This window comes from Catharus ustulatus, chromosome 4, assembly GCF_009819885.2.
Source record: "Catharus ustulatus isolate bCatUst1 chromosome 4, bCatUst1.pri.v2, whole genome shotgun sequence".
Classification (NCBI taxonomy): domain Eukaryota; kingdom Metazoa; phylum Chordata; class Aves; order Passeriformes; family Turdidae; genus Catharus; species Catharus ustulatus.
Genome location: NC_046224.1, coordinates 48,764,609 through 48,788,779, shown reverse-complemented (window position 1 = coordinate 48,788,779; position 24,171 = coordinate 48,764,609). Strand labels below are relative to the sequence as shown.

Here is a 24,171-nt window from a genome sequence, read left to right as displayed (position 1 = left end):
ATGTGCAAAAATATTTTTCATAATCATCTGAGGATTTTGTGTGTTGGAAGGGATTTGATTAATAACCTTGCAGTGAAAAATTTAATAATATTTTAGTTTAAACAATTCACATGTTACAGTAATGTATATTTGTCGACTAAAACCTGAATACTTTAGAGTCATCACATTTACTTGCTTAAGTTTGTATGTGTCAGAGTACTTAAATTTCTCAGCTTCTTGTTTTAAGGTGCAAAAACTTCAGTTTGGTATTTATCTTATTTGGTACTTACCTTGAAGTTTTTTTTCCTCTTTTGGTTTTCATGTTTTTACATGAAAAAATTTTTAGTGTTTTCAGAAGGGAACTGAAGTCCTTTCATTTGAAGATGTTAATGATAGATAACTAAACTACCTCTCTCCTAATTTACCCATGGTTTTATCAGGGGCTAGTTGAGCAAAAGTGTTTGAATATTATTAGTGCATTTAAATTTTTTAATTTTACTTTTATATTGTTCTGTCAGTTTGGAGATTTAAAAAAAAATATTTGAAACATTAGTTGAGAGTGAGAACCAGAGCTCTTAATAAAGCTTTTTAGTGGATTTTAGTGTGTGTTCATACAAAAAATTTGATTTCTTGATTCCCTATTTCATGGTCTATGGTTTTTGTTTTCACTGGCCTAATTGCTTGTCTCTTGGCTCCTTTTAGCATGAAGGAGCTCTCACTTAACATGGTTGTTGCTCTTATTGGTGTAACCTGGTTTTGGTTGTATTATGGCTTTTGTACCAGTCAGAGCACAAAATTTTCGATGTGCATATTTTTTTTCCTCCTAATGGCTGGGTACAATTTTTCACAAAATCTGCAGCTCAATCCAGCACAGTGCAGACTTGTCTACAAAGTGCTGTGTTTCCTCAATGCCAACAAGTTCTAAAGGATACTTTAAAATGTAGCACCTTATAGCTATAATCTGTTTACTTTGCAAACAGTTTTTCTATTGTTTACATGTAGCTCACAAGATACTTTACTGTGTTCCTCTTGCTTATTGCTGCTGTTACAAAGTGATGCATTCAGTAAATGCTCCGTCCACACACAAAAACTGTGCTATTGCTTTGCTTTTTTGTCAGCGGTTCCCGTTATTTACCACAGTGCTGGTTTTTTTTTTGTTTTGGTTTTTTTTTTTTTTTTTCCCTAATACTGATCAAAATTACTGCAAACATATGATGAGTAGGGTGAAATGTGTATCTACCAGACTTGGGTTTCCACTGTGGTTGTGCAGAATTTATGTGGAACAGGACAGTAATGACATGCCCTTGCATTCATCTTTGGTTTGTCACGTAGAGTCTGTCTCTATCTCCTCCCAGCTTTTTTTGTTATGCTCTGGACAAGTACATCACTTTACTTAGTTGCTGTTTTGTAGGGGACCACTATGCTGACATCTCCTGAAGTAATTACTTTTAAATGAATTATAAAATAACCTTTGCCTTAAACAAACCTAAATAAGTCTCGACATGGTAGCCGCTTGACAAAAGGTGTTATGGGGGTGGGATGGTTACTGTTAGACATGAGTTAATGTGGGGAACTTCTGTGCTCAGAATGCTTCTAAGTTAAGCAGTTCAGGGATACAGGTCCACAGTTTGGCATGAAGTTTAGGTTTGGTTTTTGAAAAACATGTTATGAGTGAGGAACCTAAAACCAGGATTTTTAAAATATATTTGTGATGAAAAGGTGGTGTTTTTCAGAAAACGTGTTTTGGGTATAGTAATTTGTTGATTTATGACGAAAAGATGATTCATCAGTATGGGGAAGTGATATTCAAGTTCTGTTTCTGGCTCTTTTTTAGACTTTCTTCCTGATATTAAGCTCATCTTACTCTGCAACTTTCATTTATAAAATGAAGATGATAACAGCTCATTTTCCCCATATTTTGCCTGTTACTCTTTAGGCAGAAAGACTGACAATAACAAACATCTCTTACTTCTATTTATGTAGTTGACTAAGCACAGGGGGATTATGCTGTCATATTGGCAGTCTCTAGGCAATGCCAAAATATAAATAAGCAGTTACGGTGTTTTCATATTATCATGTAAAATAGAATTACTCTATGGTAACATCTGTGTGCTTGTGACAAAGCAGTCTTTAGTCAGGTGAAATTGGGCATGGTATTGGGCTGCTGAACATTGTAGGCCACTTGTTAGCACTTTCTTTAAACTTGTATACTTCTTAAATTCCATTTTTTTAAAACCAAGAGGTTAAAATATTATTTATGAATGATGTGTAATATGAATGCTCTGACTATAAAATAGGGAACAAATAGTACTTGAAATGAGAGAATTCAATCCAATCATAGGCCAACCAAAGGAAATTGAAATTGATGTTAACTGTTGGGATACATCTACTGCAGATACTTTTTTCTGGAGGAAAAAGCCATCATCCTACCAGTGGGGTTGTGATACAGAACTCTTATGTATAATAGGTAAAAAATGTAAATCTTTGTGCTTTGTTACTTGAAGCTGTGTTGATTTTTCACCACCTACGAAGGAGTAGAAGGAGCTTTAACCACTGTGAATCTCAACAATTTAGACATTGAAGTCCCTATAATAGCACTTAGGAAGAACTTGAACCTTGCTCCTATGTTGAAGTTCTGTAATAACTCAAATTTGTCTGTAGCCAGTCTGTCATGATCCTCTCTTCTCTCCTCAAATGTTTTCTTGTTTTCTCATGCTGTTTCTAGCCCTGGACTCATGGTGGCCAGGTGAGGAATCTGGGCTACCTGGACACTACCCACTGGCATAGTTAGCTGACTCATGTAGCTGGCAGGTTGCTGTGAGAGGAGATGAACACCTGTGCTGATGTAATAGAAGAGTAGGGCCCAAATGACAGAGTATTTGGTGGTGAGATTGTGGCAGTCTTAGTTGGCTGAAATGGCTATGAAATGATGTCTGTAATTACATTTGTTCTACATTAGTTGTTAACATGTTCTCTTTCTGTCCCTGAGCCATTTCAACAAGATGATAGAGATTCTAAGTGCTCTAAATTAATCTTAATGGCACTGTGGTCAGTGACATAGCCAGTATTTTATTGTATGCCAGCTGAGCACTGGTTGGATTTATATGTGAATGCAGCTCATTAACTTTCCAAAGTATTTTATGATCTCAAGTTAGAAATTGCAGCATGTCTGCGTGACAGTTTTGCCTCCTGGTAGAATATATTGCTGCACCTTTGGCTTGGAGCAGTTGCATCTGTTTTGGTTCAGATGAGCAACTGATGAGGCAAATAGATGCTTGTCCCACGTGTTCATGTTTATTTGGAAAGGGGCTGCACAAAACTATTCCCCCTCTTTTGCAACTCTGAAAATACCTGTCAATCTTTGCTTAATATTCCTCATTTGCCTACTGTTACCTGGAACTCCAGAAGTTTCGCTCACTTCTTTCTCCTTCTGGGTCATGCTACAGGTTTTTGTCCAGGAGTATAAATTATTTCTGTTCAAAGCCTCTTTCCCTTGCCCTGCAACAATGTTCAGTTCCCCCAGTGCTTGCATTTAGTTTCCTGAGACATCTCTTTACCACTGTAATTCCCTCAGTGACCATTTCTTTCACACACACTTTATTTTTAGTGATGGCTTCTCTTGTTTTAACTGGTCTGGTACATGAGTCTCAAATGAGGATTCCAAGACAATGTTTGCTTAATATAACAAACAGCTTCATCCAATCTCTAGCAAAGGTGTTTCCTAAGAAAGTATCAGGTCATTGAATGCTCATAGGTTTCGGCTACCTCTAAGAAAATTCTTCAAATTCTCAAACATGTTTTGTTTTGTTTATATTCAAAAAAGGCTCAGTGCAGTGCTGTGTGTGACTGCTCAGTTTGGAGTAAAACAGTCTTTTAAAGGTGAGCTGTTCCTTCGGTATTCAGTAAGCACATTTCATTATCATGCAGTCTTTTGTGAGTATTGCCCATGATGAATAATGAATAAGAGATTGAAACAAGGCATTCTGCTGTAATTTCTTCCCATTATCACATCTAACTATGTTCACTACAGCAGAATTGATATTTCAATACAGCTACCTCTCTCTCTCTCCTTTACTTATCAATGTTGTAAAATTTATTGCATTTGCACCATGCATAACTTGTGGAGGTATTTGCACATGTGAAACAATTCATACTGATTCTTAGTGGAACCTGGCCTGTAGCTTGTTTGTGTGTGCAGTGAACTGTTACTTATTTTGAATTTATCACATTAAAAACCCATTTGAGATGTGATGCCTTGATTGCAGAAGTGATCCAGGGAGTTCACAGATGAGGAAGTTGGATCCAGACATATGTCTGCTATATTAAATGTGTGATGTGACCACATCTTTTTCTCTGTAGCAATAGTAAAAGCAGTACCTGTGCCTAAAATAGTCAGTGAGCAAAATAATGATAAAAGATTTCAGATTATCAAGTAAATTAAAGCATTTAAGTACACAAGCAATGCATGTGTTTTTTAGCTAACAGTGTGTCACTGCTGAATTCACTGCAGATGAAATAAAGAACAAAACACTATTTAATCCCCTTTACAAAATTTGTAAGTGCTGCTCTGTTAAAATGTTACGGCGTTCTGTAACTATAACATGTAAAGGTATGTTTGAGGTTAAACACGTGTTTAAAATTAAACTCATGCATAAACCCTTTCTGAACTGAGATTTTTAAATCATTTTAAGATCCCAGATGTACCATAGCTGGGCTGAGCCTGTGGGTATAGGCACACAGAGGACTGGAGCTTGTCTGGAGGGGCTTCCCAAGAGCAGTGCTTTATGTGGAGTCTGCTGGCCTTGAGGAAGGGATTAAAGAACAGACATTATTCCCAGGATGGCTTTGCTGACACCAGTTGATGAGCAGTAACATCTGTTTCATAATGGGAAAGCACTCCAAGCTGCTTTAAAACACCTGACAAAGTTACTTTTAATTCTGTGTGAAGTAAGTGGGAGGGATAACTATCCTTAATTTTGAAGTGGATTCCTGTGTAGATGCAAGGTTATCTAATCCATGCTTGCCTGAGAAAACAAGATTTATGGTTACCACCAGACTTATGCTCAATTTCCATACCCTCATTTGCTCTATCTGTTCAGACTTAAGTATGTGTAACAAAATTGATCAAAGACAGGAGAAAGGAGAAGGGGACATCTAAGCATTAGCAAAACAGGTATATGCCAGCCTTGGAACATTAGCCATGTTTGCTTGGAGAGATGCTGCAATCACAGAAAGCTAAATGAGAACGAGGCACAGGTCTCTTTTGGTTCCACGCAGCAATGTGATGTGACAGCATTCAGGGCTGGGAAAAGGCTCTCCATGTGTGTGGGGACCTTTGGGAGTGGTTTTATGTGGTGAGATGGTTGGCAATATCTGTGCTATCAGATGGTGTCATCCAAAGGTTAGGATTATATATGCCTCTTCTCCTCCTGTCAGCCTCGAAGCTGACCTTGTACCTGATTCTGTGACAGAGATACAGCAGTGATTACCACTGTGTAAATCCTTCATCAGGCTGTTTTCAAGATTCAGAGAGCTTTTTTCTTTACAGTACATGAGATAGAAATGTGAGATCACATGAGACAGAAACATGAGATGCTTCTGCTTCTCGTGATCTGAACTGTCAGTGGCCATGGCCCAAGCACAGCCCTTTATTTAAACAACTATTTTTTTTCTTTTTTTTTCTTGCTAACAAGGTGATGATCTAGAAACATCTAGAAACATGGTCTGTACACATGGCAGATGCTGTTGGTGAAAGTTGCCTTGCAGAAGTGTCTCTAGCCTAGAGGCTGGACCACTCATGTTTCAGAAAGCCCCTGCAGTTAACAGGAGTCATTCAGTTGAAGACAATGGATGTTGTTTTAGGCCTTTAGAGTCTGATCATCCATCTGCTTTCTCAAATCTTTGCTTGCTAAAACAGAGGTCCAATTTATTTCCTTGAAGCAAGATTTTTCATCCAGTGAGCTGTGATTCCCCCCAGGGCAGAGGGGAAGACAGTGATGGCAATTGCAGTGGTATTAAGACATGGAAAAGGTGGTTAAACATTTAAAGAAAATATACCTTGCAGAATGAGTGCAGACTATTACAGAGGATTATTGTGATCAGTAAACTTTACTGTAACTATTCTTTTATTCATACAAGTGTCTTGATATGAAGCAAGATGATGCTCCCCTAAAAATATAACACCACTGCAAGAACAAAGGTTTCAATGGCGCATGAAATAGAAGGTGACACAGAGAATAATGTCTTTAAAAGCAGGCTTCGAATGTAGAAGTGAACGTTCAATTCTAAAGTAAGAGCTGAGTTCTGGTGTATGGCATGCTTCAGGTATGCAAACTTCTTACTCTAACATCCTGATTTCTGCCTGGTTGTCATGTTCCTTAATTCCCTGGGAAAGCAGGTTGACAGGCTTGGTGGCAAAGGTTTTTAGTATCTTCTAGTGCCAGAGGAGGAGCATTGTGCAGTTCTCTCTGGTCTTCTTTTCTCTTTAGTGAATTCCTGTGGAGGAGAAGGTTGGACCACAGTCTTTTGTAATTAGACACAATTCTATATTCTTCCTACCTGCAGAGCTGTAAAAACCCTTTGGTTTGACCCAAAGTATTTCACATAATGTGAAAAAATTACTGCAGGTTTTTCCGTACCATTCTTCATCTATTTAATCATCCTCTCCTTTTCACTTATATTTTAATGCACAAAAAAAAGAAAAAAGTAGTGATTGTAAAATTTCAAAATAGAACAGATCTGCTACTTTTGAATCTGTTCCTGTCTTTTATGTGGTGGAATTATCACTAGTCTTTGATACAATGGAAACAAATTTGGTTAGCATACTATTCTCTTACTGTTCTAGAAATTAAGGTGTGTGCTGCTGTCTAGAGTTGTACTTGTCAGAATTTTACCCATTGTACCTTTTACATAGTTACTAATTCACATCTTTTTGAAGTGCTCTGAAGTAATAAGACAAGAAAAGTTCTCTTTTTCTTTTCAAGTGCTAGCTTTCTTTTTGATCTATAATTCTTACCTGCTGTGGATAGGAAGATTTTTCTCATGCTCTGTAATTAATAACCTGACTTCTGTTGGATGAGATTTGTTTTAAGTATGTTGCACATTTCTCAGCATATATCATGACTGTCTATGTTAAACAGTTCTTATTTTACAACCATATTTACCTGTTCTGGCAAGTTGGTAAAAAATATTTTTAAAAATAAAATATAAATAAATTGAAATAAATTTTAAAAATATTTTAAAAATTTCTTTGACTTATTTTATGTAGCAAATGCTGAAATACTAAGACAGACTAGAGAAAATGTTGCAATATTTGCAAATTGTAAAAGTATGCTGTTTTATACAGCAGATACTTTTGACTAACTATAGAGGAGTAGGCTGTTGATCACTTACAACAAATACATGGAATTTACCACACAAGTTTCAGGAATACTTTAGATGTTTTTCTGATAATGTTGCCAAAATAATTCTAAGAACTTGAGGAAAGTTACTAGTATTTTTAAAATAATCCTTCATGATAAATTTTTTGAGAAATATCTGAGTGTGGCTGAGTATTGAGTTTATTTAAAGTTCTTATGAAACTACTCAGGGCTTCTGGAAGGCAAACAAGGGGAAACAACTTACATTTTTGCCCACTTTAGAAAAGAGTGAGAAAATATATGTTGCAGAGATTTCATTTAGAATGTCTAATAACTTCCAGAGTTATTACCAAGTATCTTATAACGAGGAGGTCTGGGCTGTAGGGCTGCAGGCACAAACCTACTTGCTCAAACTTGTGATAAGGAGACAGTTTCGTTCCATTTGAGGGAGAAATGAGAGGGCTGTTTTTTTCTTCTTCATATCCAGAACTTCTGTTGAAAAATTGGTAGTGGTTGCAAATGTAGATGTAAAGGTGTTAAGAAAACTTCCCATAATTCAGGTGAACTGTGTGAACTTTGTTATATTCATAGGTATTATTACAGTGTCATTATGAATATGATTCCTCATTACATTTATTTGATATTTTTCACTGAGGTGCACAGGGAATTACACTGCATCAGAACACCAGCAGTGTTCTGTTAACACACCTGTTGTCCAAATAGAACGTACCTTATTGATTCCCAGATGTGGAAGGTGCTTGGTGCAGGTTGTTAAGTGGTCACAAGGATGAATGCCTGTTTTGAATTCCCTCCCTGCCTCTGCCACCAGAGTTGCTGTGGGATGCCAAGTAAATCACATAAACTAACAGTCTTATTTAGTCATTAGTCAGACATAACTGATTTCGTGCCCAAACTAAGGCACCTGTGGCCAGAACTTCTAGAAAGTGTTCACCGCTACAGTAAGATGGGAATGTAATGGGAATGATGCTTTAAGTATGTGCAATAACATTGTTAAATAGACTTGACATTGAGAGGTGTCAAGGTAGGCACCCAGAATCACTCTTAGTCTCTCTTTGGTCTCCACTTTCTTACATGAAAATAATAACCTAACCTAATCTTGCAAAGATTATGAAGAAGAACATTAATAATATTTGCAGGGCAGTAGGTGCCATTGTAGTGAGTGATGAATTATGCACTTATGCTGGAAACCTGTTTGTCTTTTGTAGGAGAACATGTACTGTTTTTAGTTATATATTTAGGCCTGACCCTGCAGAAGACTTTGTTTTTTCTCTTATTTATTTACTGTAAAATCAAATTCTTAGTACAGTGCTCAAACAGCCTGGGGGAAAGTATATAATAATTGAGCATTATTGTTCAGTCCAGTGCAGTTTTAACCTGGCTACCTTTTGAAATGAAAGTAGTAAACAAACAAAATATTCTAAACAAATCTCATGTCTTATCATCATTCTGTTTTATTTATTTAAGTTCCTCTTTGGAGCAGAATATACTTTTAACTGAGAATCTTATAAACTTAAGGAAATAATATCAGTGTGTGCGTGTTAGAGTCTTCAGTTTGAAGCTTAAAAGTGCCAGCCTTTAGACTGAACCCAACTCTTCACGTTGTGAATGGCACCTCAGACTGTGTCATGCAAAGCAACTAGCCAGGTAGGCAGTGTCACAGACCCTGTGGTAGCTCTGCTAACCAAGAGGGAATTCCTGAGGCCAGGGTAGGTCTGTAATGTCTAAGGTTCTCCATACGTTTCATGCTCAGTGGTTGCTGGGTGAAAGGCAGAAGACCCAGTGTTTGGAGATGGTTGACTGCTTTGACAACATCTGTTGTCTCAAAGCCCCTGAGAGACCTGAGCAAAGGCCAGGGTAGTTTCTGAACTGTGTTCCAGCTTAGGGGTGACCTTGGTGTGAGCCATGGGGGCCTGGCAGTCCAGAGCTGTTCTGGGCAGGCAGAGAGGCACACAGGGAAACTTTACAGGCAAAATAAAGCTGCATTCAGCTTTAGGCAGGAGATAAATGAGAGTTTGCAGCATTGCAGCTTTTGTGCCTTGACTACATCTCAGACATCATTAAATACCTTTCTATGCCAGGAGACATTAATTGTGATGCAATAGGTTGAACCTTGATTTTTCTTCTATCTGCCTTTTATTTTCTCCTCTTCTGTTGTCCTCCTCCTCATTATGGACAGATTTGGCCACTGTCAAATTGAATGATTTTTTTACCTACTTGGTTGAGTGACTTTTTTTTCCCTGTCTTGGGTAATTTGCTGATACAGTCAACTGTGCCAGTAAAGCAATTATGCAAAATTGTGTATAAAGGTTTAATGATACAAAACAGTGTTCATCACAAATCTAATTGTGATTCTTAACATCCTTCCATAAACTCTGTGGTTAATATCTTTTTTGTTAAAATCTGTATTTAGTTTAGTAGATAATGGAACGTTTAATGTACGTGTCACTGTTAACTTTGAATGGAAGCAATAAATAAAAATAGGGTTTTGGAGGAGTTCAGATAATAATCTATGTAGTGTCAGGTATGATTATAAGAAGTCTGCTGTATTATATATCAGGTTACATCATTACCTGTTTTACATTATGAATGATAACTATGTATAGTTAATTGTGCCCCAAGTCTAATACAACACAAAGATTAAATATGAAGATGGACATTGTAATGAAGCCAATAATGTGTCTCCATACTGAAACCCTAGAGACAGTGGGTTAAAAGAGAATTGACAGGTACACTATACTTAGGCTTGATATCTGGTTTCCACTTGGATAACAGAGCTGCTTCAGGAAAAGAGCAGTAAAGCAATACTTGGTAATACTTTCACTGAAGCCAAAAATCCCATTGGCTTTTCTTAATCCAGAATAGAGCATTTAGGAACATTCCAAAACTGTTATTTCTCCTTCATGTTTGCATTGATATTTTCTGATTCCTGCACTATTGCTTTCCTCAGAACCCTAGCTGGGATTTAATCCTACTACAGAAAGTACTGGCGAGTCAGCTATTATTATTAGGGTTGACATTTAGTGGAGTGTCATTTACGTCAGGTCATTATGTGCTGCAGGGAGAGACCTTCTGCCACAGTCACTAGAGACAAAGCACATGCTACTTCCTCAGGCAGGGTGTGAGGAGGGAGATCGAAAAGTGGGTCTCCTTTCTATCCCCTTCTTGGTTAGCAGTTCTAGACTCTATGTCATCTTTACATGAAGGAAGTGTTACAAGACTGTAAGGACAGGGAAGAGGTAATAACCCAGCAGTGCTTTCTGCTGCCTCCCTAATCAGGGTGACACTTGGATGCTGAATTATGAAGGTGAGTTCTGTTCGCTTGGCTCACTCCAGGTATTGAAATGTGTGAGCTGTGTTACACTGAACAGAGCATTCTGTGGCTTATATAAACACCTTTACTTTACTGCTTTCTGAAAACAGAGGCCTGAAGCAGTCATGGAGGTTTCAGGAATGTTAATTGTTTGTGTACATGAATGAGTTTAGAAATGGTTGTTTTTGCCGTCTTCCCATAGCTCATTGAGGGTAACGGTGTCACTGCTGGAGAAAAGAAAAGAGAATGATTATTTTTTTTTCTTCACAGTCTACTAATATTTTCAGGGCTTGATATAATGTGCCTCTAACAAACCATGAACTTCTCTCCTACTGAGTCACTGCATCCTGCCTACATTCAGTGTAGGCAGAGAACCATTATACTAATCCACTCTTCCATCATATCTCTAGCAAACACATGTATTTTCTTCAAGTGTTTATTTTGGTACAAGGAGTACAAGTTTTTTATTTGGCAACACAAATAAGTAGGAGATTGTGACTTCTGAACTTTGTAACTTTAATTGTGGTAGTTCTGGTTTTCAACTATGATTTGACAAATGTATGACATTCATATTTCCCGTTAAGGGAATAATCCTTGCCACTAGCAACCTTAGAGTAATTCATTCACCTCTACAGGTAGGATAGGTTTAAGAAGCAGATGCTGAAATTGGACTTTTGCTTTGTTTTTTAACAGGTACGATTATATGCAAGGCCTGATGCAATCCGAAGAGGATCAGGGGACTATGCTCTAAATATTACAAGGAGACTCATTGAGTTTTATGAAGATTATTTTAAAGTGCCCTATTCCCTGCCAAAATTAGGTAAGTTTTGCCAAAGAATGTGGAGTTAACCCAGAAATGAGAGATTAAGTCAGCTGTTTTAAAGGAATGTAATGTATTGGATTTCAAGCTAAATGTTTGGGTGAATTTAGGAGGATCAGTAAGAAATTTTTCCTTATGGAGGAAGGGAAGCTAAACTATGTTTTCTCCAACCTGGAACTGAAAGGAGCAGAAAGCAGTCGGTGTTTACATTTGTTAGACAATGGGTAGAGAACCTGAGACCTTTCACAGATGGCTGGGTTTTTCTTGGTTTTTTCGATGTCTGTTTTGGTCCTTACTCCTATGAGATAACCACTGGAAGATGTTTGTTCTGTAATATTTGTACTTTGGTGCCTCAGCCTTGAATGGCGAGCAGAAGAGAACATACTTGTGGAAACTGGCAAGCACTAGCAGTGCAAGACTTTGGGCTTGTTTTTTTCTTTTTTGTTTGTATGGCTCATTAATGATGGTTAGTAGACAAGCTTATTGCCTTATTGTTTATTGAAAAAAATGCTGTGAATTTGTTTTACTGTGATGTACATTTCTATTATTTTTTAAAAATAACTCTTCTCATCCTCCATTTCACCACAACCAGTTGGTTTCCTACTCACTTAAATACTTTCCACAGTATTATTGTGCCATCCCTCCTTTGGAGCATGTTTGATAAAGATTCAGAAAAGCCTATTGCACAGCAGCAGGAAGAGAGCATGCATTTGATCAGAAGTGTTAGAATTAGAACCACAGGTGATCCTCCCAGGAAGTCAGGGTTTATTTCATTAAATCCCTTGCCTGCTGAGTAGGTTTATTGGACTTACAGTTAATGGTGTAGGAGATAGATAATATAATTGATGTTTCTAGATGAGGGTATTGCATTATTATTTTTATAAGTATGTTGTGGCATTTATTTCTTGGTGTCTTTTAATAACAGGTTCTCTAGGACAGTGTTGTCCTAGAGAAATATGCAGATGGGTAAAACAAGCATATGGCATATTTAAGTACACACAAACTCCCTGTGTATACTTTCACGTATGTCTTCAAGCGTGTTAATAATGTTTTGTAGAGGAAGTTCTGGGCTTACAGGGGCCAGAAATTTAGAGGGGGGAAAATTAATCAGAACTTGTTGAATAGAGAAGTTGAACATGGAATGGTTTCAGTTGAAAGGGACCTCAAAGATCATCTAAACATCCAAACATCATTACTTCAGGTAGTTTATTGAGAATGCCAGCTGGCAGTGGCTGTAGTAACTGTATCTACGCCAGAGTATCTTTCAAATTGCAACATATGGTCTTTAAACCCAACATGCTATATCCATTGTCATTGTGCTGTGGCATGTCTTTTAAAAATATCTCATTGTAAGTGAATTTATTTCAGTTTGGATCTTTTTGGAACAGAACGGGAGGAATAGTCACAAGTAAAACTGCATTTTTTCATCAAATATATAATTTTTTGTAATATAGTAAGGTTGAATTTATTTAATGTAAATATAGGAAGAAAAATTTCTAAACTCAGTTATGTAAATATAAAAAAAAATTATTTGCATATTAATACAGGTGTATTTGTTCCAGTTCATCCAAACACTGATTGCTATGTTTAAACATGTATTGGTGTCTTAAACCTCAAAGAATGCTGAATTTTTATTTTTGTTTCAAATTTGAAAAAAAATTCAGAGGTTAGAAGGTTAGGGACAGTAGTCTGATAAGTGAATAGAAGGACTAAAAATGGTAATACTGTAATCTGTCTATGATAAGGACTTTGCAGTAGTATTGAAGAATTTCCCAAATGAAAAGACAAAAGAGCATTAGTGACAGCAATGGTAAAAGCATGTGCAGCAGGTAGATCTGTTGATACTGAAAATGCACCTGGGCTCTCCAAAAGCTTAGGACTCATCTGATTTACTGCTGTCAGCACTGCAAAGGATTGAAGACTTTATTAAGGTTTTAAGAAAAATAAGCATGTTTTCTTCAGCAGGGCATTTCAGAAGTTTTTAATTTCACTTCTAAATGTGAAAGTGGGAGTGAAAAATGAGGAATGTACTTTGGAAAGCTTTTTAATGTCAACAGTTTTCTAGAAAATGTTCTGCTTCAAACATAGATTTTTTTTTTTAAATTGTTTCATGTACTTTGCAGTTCTAACAAAAAGAAACGTAACCGTATGTAATTATTTTGGTTGAAAGCACAATTTATGTTTACAAAATAATTTTGTTGAAATACTGGCCAGTTAACTATGGAGGTGCTGTACTGGTTATTGACTGAGACATTTTTACTGTCGATGGTGTCTCTTGTGGGGCTGTCTGTTTGTGTTATAGCTGGAACTACAGGTGATTCTTCCTGGACAAGTGATCTTTGTCTTGGCAAAGCACTTCATCATCTATGTGGTCATCCATCTGAACTCTATATGGTAGGAGTGTCTGAGGACGTTTAGGCTCTTCAGATGTGTTGCTGTATCAGAAAGATCTGTCTTCATTTGTTCACTTCTGAGTCATTGTGATCTTCCTTCCAAGGCATTTGAAACTAGTGCTCCTTACTTGAGTTTATAACACACCAGCCAGTGTTCTCTGCAGGAACCAATTTCTCCTGTTGCTCTTGACTATCTGGCTGGTGGTGACCAGGCTTTCTTACTGTGCTTACATGCAATCAGATGGCTGTGGCTAAGATTTTTTTACATCTTATATGGTCTCTACTGCCTTCTGAATGCTCTGGAGAAGTAGATTTCTTTTTCAATTGATGTGAATTGTGATAGTGAATGTGAATTGGGAATTTCTCTAAATGGAATGAACAATTTCCACAGTTAGAAATTCTACTTATCATGTAGGTATCTGCTTTTTTTTTCTACATCATACTCTGAACTGGAAGGTACTTGTGTAGGGTTTCAAGCTAATAATTTTTGTGTTAATTTCATTAATGAAAAATAAACTATGTATTTTAAAAAACCTTGATTTTTTCCAAGACTATAATACTATCATTGTAAACATTAGTTAAAGTGATGGATAGATAAACTGTTGAGTTCCATTTAATCTAAAAAGATTTACAGAAGGGTTTTTAATTATATTCTTACGGCTAGTGAATTCAAAATATTTCTGTGTTTATATCACATAGTTATTTTTAATCCTGTTTGCACTGCACAAAAATCTGCTTTGTATGCATAGAGCTTTTTCTTATGACGGTCTTTGAGACTGGAAGGGTCTTGAATTTTTCCCTCTAAAGCCCTGACCAGTTGCTGTTTTGAAGTGCACAGAGCTTAGAAATTTAGAAAGAAAAATAGAAACAGAAAAACCACCTTAAAAAAGAGGCTTCAAAGGTCAGAGTAAAAGTCACACTATGGGGAATGAAAAGGCAATCAAGCCCTCTTGCCATGTGGACAGCTGTGACTATTTAGTTGTAAATAATTTGAGGTGGAGGGGCGGACTGGCTTTTCCAGCCAAGGCTCCACTGCATGTGGGATCACATGAGAGTGGAGTAGAGTGACAGAATCCCCTCCCTTACCCTGCTGGTCAAACTGCTGTAATACAGCTCAGATTGGCTCATGTCCAGCCTATCCTCCACCAACACCCCTAAGTGAAATATATTTTCAGATTTCTTAAAGTACTTTTCTGCAGATTTGCTGTGTAGTAAACTTTATAGTTTCATCTGATATATTTTATGCGGTTATTGTTTGGTGGGTTTTTTTTCCTTTCCAGGTATGATTGGGCTACTAATTACCTGCTTAATGCAAAAATTTTATGGTTTTATTTACATTATGCTGCCTAAAACACTTTGAAGCTGTGAGTGCAAAGTCTCAGAGAATGATTTTCCAGGGGATTTAGTGAACCTGCTGCACAGTGGAGGACTGGATCATTAACATTTGCTCATGGAGTATTTTTGGAGGATTCAGTTTTTAAAGTATGTCACTGAAGAATTTAAACTCTTTCTTATGATGTAAAAAATAGCTCGACCATTAGAATGAAGAAGTTTAGCAGGGGAATGTTCCTGTTCTGATTTTTAAAAAAATCTCACATAACTCTGTTCAATTTCCTAGTGGTTGACAGTGAGTATTTTGGTGACAGAGAACTGCTGCTGCCTGGTGCAGTGCAAGTCTTACAGGCTCAGAGAAAAAATGTTGAGATGCTCGTGTTATGTTAGCCAGGTGACTTGCTGTGAGTGCTTGTGATTAACTGATCATTTTGATTTAAGTGCTTTACTGTTAGCTTTACTCTTGGACATGCTCCTAACCTATTCATTGCCATGTTGCCTTCTGCCCTGCTTGATCTTCTATCATCTCCATCAGCAGTTCTTGTGCTACTGCTTTCTTCCACTTCGTTTTTCCTTCCTGCTGTTTCTGCTGCTCCTTGTAGGGTAGACCTCCATGTTGTCACCTGCATTCTCTGCCTGTTATGAAAAATTTTCACAATTCTACCCTCATGCTTTCTCTCTAGCAAGGTGAGGCTTCCTGCCAGCTGTCCAGGTCTGAACTGAAATTACTGTATAACACCAAGCAAGATAGCTTGTTTTTCCTTCCCTGCCTATACAATTAAAGCATTAATTAACTTATGGAGTGGGGTAGCGTGGGGACCACTCACCAAGAACTTGATTCATGTGCCTAAACATAATTAAGTGGTACTGCTAAAAACCATGGGATACCATGAGAACTCTTAGATAATGTCCTGCTGGCTTCCAGATGAGATTCTGTTGGGCCATGGCTGGCCCATACCTGACAGTTTCACATGGATTTATTGTTTTTTAATAGGTTTGAACATCTCACTTGGGGCTATCATCCATGTTTAGGCAGCAGAGTTGAAGCCTTCTATTTTCTTTGACCACCTACTGCACAGATACATATACAGATGTTGATAGAGATAATTCCTATAGAGAGAAACTATGTTTTGGGAGGGCCTTTTTTTTTTTTTTTTTTTTTTTTTTTGATACATTTCTAAACTGTGAGCACTTCAAAACAGAAAGGGGGAAAAATTCCAGCTCCAGCCATAGGACAAAAAAACGTATTTTCTCAGAATCTCAGAACAGTACTTTGATATAGAAAAGGAGCTGTGAATTACTAAACTGAAATAAACCACATAGGAAATCAATTAATAGTATAATGTTAACAAAGAAGGAAAAAATCATCATCACTTAGGACTTACTCTTACTATATTGCTCTAAACTATATCTAATGATAAACCAATTATTTTCATTAGTGAGTTTAATGGCTCACAGTGAGCATTTGAACAGATTTTGGAAGTTTGTTGAGGAGCACCTGATCTCTCTATGCTGCATTAGCGTGGCAAAGCTGATATTGTTTGTGGAGATGGGGGAAGTTAACATATAGGAATAAAGCAGCCTTATATAGAATAAAGATGAATGGACCCTGGTGGAAATAATCCCCTTTGGAATGGAATGCTTTCTTTTCATTATGTTGTGATTTCTCTTCCCTCTTAACATGAATAGAATCCATACCTTTCAGATAAGGAAAATATTCAGACAGGTGTATTATTGCCGGTAGCAATTCAGTCAGCCCATAATCAAAACAAGGTGACCAAGTCTGACAGTGTCCTCACTGGCTACTTGGCTAAATCATCTTGGCTTTTAAATGAATAAATAAAAAAAAAAAGTGAAAAAAACTCCAAAAAAGCACCTGAGAGTGATGCTGTTATGAGAGGGTAATAGGATGTGAGATTGTGGGAGATTCCCTGGAAATGTCAGGGCTGTTTTTGAACGAGGAGAATCCTTCATCTGAATGTAAATAGATTTTCCCCAAGCTGCTCTTCAGTATGTCATTTGAGCAGCTAGTACCAGTGTAGAAGTGGGTGCACTGAATTTCAGCAGTGTCTATTCTTAGTTCTCTACCTTGTGAGAAACACAGATGACTTCAGAAAATGGTGTGTTTTATCATGAGTTAGGAGAAATAAATCTTGGCTGAGAAGGTACCAGTAAAGATCTCTTTTTTGACTACACAGAGAGGAAACTAATCTGGATAGTTTAAATTTGATCTCTGACCTCTAGATTGATAAAAGACAAGGTGAATACGTCTGTATTCAGAAACCTCATAGAAATTATGGGAATCACCAGAAAATTGTGTGAACTTCTACGTGGTATGAGATGGTTAAATGCCTAAAAGCACATGAATCCAAAAATGCTTTTTAGATAGCTGTGACTGAAGTAACTTTCATTAAAGTTCCTTTCACTTGCCTAAGCAGAGCTCTCATACCTGATTGACCATTTCTAGCTTTTGAACTAATTTTATTTTAAGAGGCTACAGAACAATTTTAATAACCTGTTAGATTAGAGAGTCGAGAGGGTTCATCAGAGACTTTGACCAGCAGCTGAGACTTTATTTTAAAGGAGAGTGTGTGGGAAAAACTTAGGCCTTTGGTCCACAGTGAACTTCATATTTTTATAGGCATTATGAGCAGTAGTTTTTATTAGAGGTTAGGGTCTACATGTCATTAGGATCCTGTGAAAGTTGTTTTCCGTGCATGGTGTGACACTATGAAAGTTACCATGCAAACCTCAGACCTACATGGCAGAAAAACAAATACGAAAGGGTTTAGAAGAAAGATAAATTATATCACTGAGAATACTGTGGTAGATTTAGATGGTGCTCAAGAAAAGGGTGTGTGAATCCTCGGGGGGTATGTAGGAAGATTAGAGTGCAGTAGGATGTGCTAAATCATGAATTTTTTTCTTTTGAATATTGTACCTATAGCATTTTGTTTGAATGAAGTAGGTAATGCAGTTGATCGTTATCAATTAGAGTACCAAGGGGAAAGTAATGGCTTTTTCTCTCAGAATTAAGGTAGAAACCTGATACCACTTATGTCTAAGATAGGACAGAAATGCTAAACAATCTGCTCAAGAATGTTGTCTTATGGTGGAAAAGGAAATGGCTGCTCTTGACCTAATGAAATGTATAGTCCCCCAATACAGTCTTACACATTGGGCATTATTTAAACAGCACCTTCAACAGAACTTTATATTTACAAACAAAACTAATGGAATAACATGTAATGGAGCAACATGTTCGTAAAGACAATATTTGAGTAAATATGAAAGTTTACTGCTGACTTACTTGATTATCTGTAATTTTGGTTCATAGTTGTATGACAAACTTTAAATAATTTCAAGTTCAATTCACGGGGGTTCCAGTTTTCATTTAACCTTGAAGTTTCAAATGGAAGGAGGGTAAACAAGGATACTATGGTGACTCCTGTTTCTTAACATGTGAAGTAGAGGATGTCCTGAAGAGTGAAACTCAGCAAAACCAAAGTGTTGGGTTGGTGAGGAAAAAAGAAGGTAGATTATAGGACTGTTCACATCAAACACTGACACAGTTCACTCAAACTTTTTCTTTAACGTGCAGTTTGAGTACAGGTCAATTCCATTATTTTTAAAGTTTGGTATGAATTTATTGAGAAGGTAGTTTTACATGCTTCAGTAGCAGCAGCAGTATCTTGCACCAATATTTTCTTCCCATTCAGCATTGTGGTTTTTGGCCTCCCACATTTGATTTGAAAAGTAAAGATAACTCAGTTTCAGGCTGGACTCAGAAACAAGTTCAAGTGAGTCTTTTTTCCATTTCTGTCTAGAAAGGTGTTCTGTACCAGTTTTAACCCTGCCTCTTTGCTGAATCCTATAGTTGTTGTTGCTTCCAGCCCTGGAAGAAGTAATGTTATGGCAATGTTCAGAGTCTTATTTCAGAAGTCTGTTCAGAATTGTATTTCAGAAGCACAATTTTTTTTTACTTAGCCTGGAAGTTGTACTACAGCCTATTTCCTTGGTCAACACAGGCAAGAAAACCTTAAAAGACATTTTTCCTGCGTGTCTCCCTCACTGGAGGCACTTAGAACTGTTGGGGTTTGCGTAACTCCTTCTCTTAGGGTAAGCCTGCTTAGCAAACTGATTTAGGATGCTTAACTGAACTTTCAGAGCTAATCTGTACCTTCTGGTGCTCATTCAAAGTCTCTAAATGGCTGGGATGACAACTTCTATGCAGAAAGACTAAAAGATTTTAAGAATACTTGCGTTGTGTTGTTCCTTTTGTGTAGGTAGCAATTGTTTTCACAGCAATTTCAGAAATCCTGCCATCAGTTTCGTGCTGATTATAAGGACCTTTAGGAGTATGAGAATTTATTTATTTTTCATATCAGTATCATTGCTAAAAGTAAGTGAGAAGAAGAACAATTGGGTTTTGGTTTTTTGTTTTCTTTCTTTTCCTCCCTGCAGCACTGAAGAAGTGCTCCTATTAATTCTCCATGTTTCAGTTTTAGAAGGTTTGTGCTCCTTTGGGGTACTTTTTTATGCCCTCCAGATGGTGTGACAAAGTTTGTTTTCCATTAGATGCTGTTTTGAGGGCAACAAATATATTATATTGAGAAACAGAAGTTTCACTAGGCAAAACTGATGATAAAGCACTTTGCCCACTGCCTCACTTAAACTGATTTGTATTTGTCTTTGCTTTTTTCTTATGCCCATTTTGAAATATGTATGTAAGTATTTTAAAATGTTACCTATTCACATGTAATGTAATGCCAAGATCGTGACAACTCCATAATTGTCCCTACTAAGAACATTCTTTTTCACTATGAACCTTGTGCCATAAAGGAAATAGATGAGGGAAGAATGCGCATGCGCACACATGCACACACTCTTTCTCAAAATAATTGAATTAATATTCTTCCTAGTAAATCTAAAAGGTATGCGTTACAGATCTAAAGGGTATGCAGTGAGAGTTGGGTAAAACTTACCAGTTACTGAAAATATCCTGAGTATTAGAAACAGTTAACAATCTTTATGTAGATGTGTAAAAATGAGCTTTCTCGTCTTACTTCTGAATTGTAAAAAAACCCTATAGATACAAAGAAGATACATTTTCATGTATCAGCACAAAGCGCACAAAGTTTCTTTCAAGAGATTATGACAGTGTCTTGAAAAGATCATAACACATTAAAGTGGGACTTAAGTAGGCCAGAGATTTCTGTTCATACAAAAGATGTGAGAAGGTGTATAGCTATTGAGCTGAATAAACCTATTGCTGCTGGCTAGATTCTGCTGGCTTAGTTATAAACCTTCTACCTGTACTAGCTAGTTTCTCTAAGCTACTGAAATTCAAAGGGATGTATGTGCTCACCTTTTATTGCTTTTGCTAAGGATATTGTAACTGAAAAATATCCTAACACAATGAATTATGCTACGTTTGCAGTTCCATGCCCGAAGCAACTTCATTTTTACATTATGGAAACCAATGATTTTCAGTGTAAGATGGCTGAACAACTTTAATTTAAACAAGTGAATTACCATTGTGCATTTCCCCCTTGCCCCACTTTGCTTCCTGTGTGCTGGCAAACTTCTTAAAATGGTATATGGACATTGAAAGAATCACTTAATTAAAATTCTGTGGAGATCTGTAGGTATTCTAAACTTGCTTTCCCTGTTCTCTCTTGTTGTATATGATTTCTCCTTTTCTTTTCTTCTAATTTATTTAAATGCCATCTGCTTGTGTATTTAAACCATAACATTTCCCGATTCAGGATCAGTTCTGTGAAGACTGCGATTTCTGTCGCTCTTTCTGATTCTTATCAGTAACACTTCTAACAAAGCTGTCCTTGTGAAGATGTATATTTGTCATAGTGATAGCACACTTCAGGAAGTGTATTAAGCTAAAACAACTCCCACTGTTCAACTAAAAAATATGTTCCTTGTCATTTGCTACTGCTCACTGAAATTAAACTTGGGCAACATTTTAGTCTAGAAAAATGCAGTCGCTTTTTCTTCTTGGAGTGTTTGGCACTGCTGCACATTGTTCTGTTTTTGTAAGTTAGTGGGCAGTTGAATCCTGAGGTGGATGGGAGGAAAGGGGGCAGGTGCACAAAAGAATTTAGAAACGTATTCTGCAGACCCTTGTCATAAGTTTCTGCAGCTATTGCTGTCTCTTGGGGGTTAAGATAAATCTCTAAAAACTGTTTCCAAATAGTCCCTGAGTTTGTGGCTTTGTAATTGATCATAAGCACTGCAACAATAGAGAACTTATCAGTGGAAGGGATCATGCCAAAAGAGCTCCTGATATGTATTTTATTCAGCAGGGGCTTTGGTCTATCACCACCACTATGGCACTAGGTTTCCTTTTGAAGTCATATTTTAAAAGCACAGATAATTTGATAGAACTTTAATTACACGTGGCTCTTAATGATGTGACTTCTGAACAGTAACAGAGGTCAGTGCTTGAATTCCTCATAGGAAATTATGTGAGATGTTTCCATGGTTGTTACAGCACACTGTAATCGCTGCTTGCATGTAATGCATTTGCCAATGAAGAAGCATCACAGTTCTGTTGTCCTATTTAGATGCTCAGCTGAAAGCCACAGAGTGCTAAGAGCTGAGGGCAGGCAGATGTTTTGCTGGTCAGACATATATAAAATGTTCAGTTGTCAGATAGAATTTGAGTGTGCATGGAAACAGTAGGCAGCTGGAACTTGCATCCTTTCATGGTTAAGTATTGATGATTCATGTGAGGGACATACAAGTGACTGCAACATTTCCTTGCTTTAAAGTTGGTCTGAGAGGTGTTCTTTCTAGGGTGCTAGTTCCCAGGTGTGGAAATACATAAAGCTTCACAAAACTGACATCCATAGTTTAGATACATAGAAAAATGTATTATATGTCTTTTCACTGGTAATGTAAAAATTAATTCCTAGGCAACTTTTCCCCATATTCTTGAAATGTTTTAACCTTTGCTTGTCTCTTAAGGTAATCACAGACAATTGAATTTTAAGAAGAAGCAGTTACTGTTATTCAGTAACAAACAGATGCATTAGAAATGCAGTTTTATGCTTCATGCCATATCTCCAGGATTTTGTGTAGAAACCATACAACAATTCCAAGTGATTAAAAGGGTTTGAATTGTGCAAGTTATGATTGATAACACAATGATCTTATGTAGCTCTTAATAAAACCTTCCGAAGACAAGGATGTTGGCAAGTGATGCTGAAGGATATTTGAAATTGCTCTAAGTCATTCAGAATAAAAGTGAACAGGTAGCTTTCTATAATGCTTATATTGTATTTGGGGACAGCTGGATGGAAGTCCAGCACAGAAAAAGTCACTGTTTTATCTTTGTCAGTCTGTTTCTTGAGAAAAGAAAAAAAAAGCTTGCTCTTTGCAATCAGAATAAAATTGCTGTGTGTCAGTTTTGATGTGGAGTATAAAATGGTCAAATCTAAGTACACAGTTGAAGGATAATTTAATGTTTCAATAGTGAAGTGCAGAAAAATAACATTGCAAGTGAGTAAAATGTAATTTTAAACATTAAAAGCAAATCTTCCTATATGTAGTTCTAACCCCTTGAAATTTTACATATACTTGTCTGTGAATGTTCCTTTAATATTAATCTGTCTGTCCAATGATATATCCTGACTGTACTTTATGGTGGTAAACCTATAAAGACTGTAAGAACACATATCTATAAAATTCCCATCAGCGGATGCCAGACTTTTATGGAGGCTTTCCCAAACTATAGTTCCCACCTTTCTGCTGTCATATATAACAGGTGTAGCCTGATGATAGAACCAAGAAGTGTGCATCATGGGATAAGGAATCTGGGAACAGAGAGTCTTACAAGGATGTGATGACTTTGGAGATGTTGATCATGAGAAAATTGGGTGCGCTGGTTTTTGCTGGCGTAGAGTTTTCTTTTGGTGGCTGGTGGGAGCTGTGTTTTGTATTTGTGCTGAGCATAATGTTCAGAACAAAAGGATGTTTCCATTATTGCTGGGCAGGGCTTTTACAGAGCCCTTTGCTGGCCTTTGCTGCTTTTCATGCTGCCACACTGGTGAGGGGACTGGGGGTACCTGTGAGGTTGGGAGGAGACAGAGCCAGAACATGTCACCCAAACTGACCAAAGGGGTATTCCAGTTATATAAAGTGGGGGGAAGAAGGAGGAAGGGGTAATGTTTGGAGTGATGGTGTTTGTCATCCCAAGTCACTGTTACACAGATGGGGCTCTCCTGGAGATGGCTGAGCATGCCTGCCCATGGGGAGTGATGAGTTCGTTCCTTGTGCTTTGCTTGTGTGCACAGCTTCTGCTTTCCCTATTAAACTGTCTTTATCTCAACACATAAGTTTTTCAGCTTTCATTTTTCTGATTCTCTCCCTGATACCACTGATGGGGCAGTGAGCTACTCTGTGGTGCTTGGCTGCTGCTTGGGGTTAGTTAAACCACGACATTGTGTCAGTTTGCAAGCTCTTATCTGTGGGTCCCATGGAGAAAATGGGTCCTATTCACTGATTATGAGCTAGTTGTCCCTCATTTCAGAAGTCTCCTGACCTTTTTTTAGTTGCCTCCTCCACTTACAAATCATTGCTGCAGTTTTTTTTTAACCAGACCCAAGAAAGATCAGCAAGCGGTGTGTCCTACATGCAGTTTTATAAGACTTCAGTGGTGTAAAGTAGTTGTCGTCCCTTTTGATTTTTTTGGAGGTTGTTTTTAACCACCTCTTTCTAGAGAACTGTTTTTCAGGCTGGTCCCACAGCTGAGAAGCTGCTGCTGTCTGGGCTATCCAGAACTTCTTGAGGTCTGCTGCCAGTAGGCATGAAACTATAACCCTGGAAGATTATAGTCACGGATGGTACAGCAGCATAAAACTAAGTGTAATTCCAAAGTAACTTGTAACATTCTAGTGTATGTTGTGTGTGTTATCAAAATCAGGCAGCTCAGCATCAGAA

The 24,171-nt window shown here is 37.3% G+C and overlaps 1 protein-coding gene across 1 annotated transcript in view; it reads left to right on the top strand.

The window, feature by feature from the left end:
- TRHDE (thyrotropin releasing hormone degrading enzyme) overlaps window positions 1-24,171 on the top strand; it is a 205,119-nt gene that overhangs the window by 26,560 nt on the left and 154,388 nt on the right. The window contains exon 3 of the mRNA XM_033057476.2: window positions 11,362-11,488. Coding sequence (XP_032913367.1) covers window positions 11,362-11,488 — 127 coding nt within the window. The remainder of the gene's footprint in view (window positions 1-11,361; window positions 11,489-24,171) is intronic.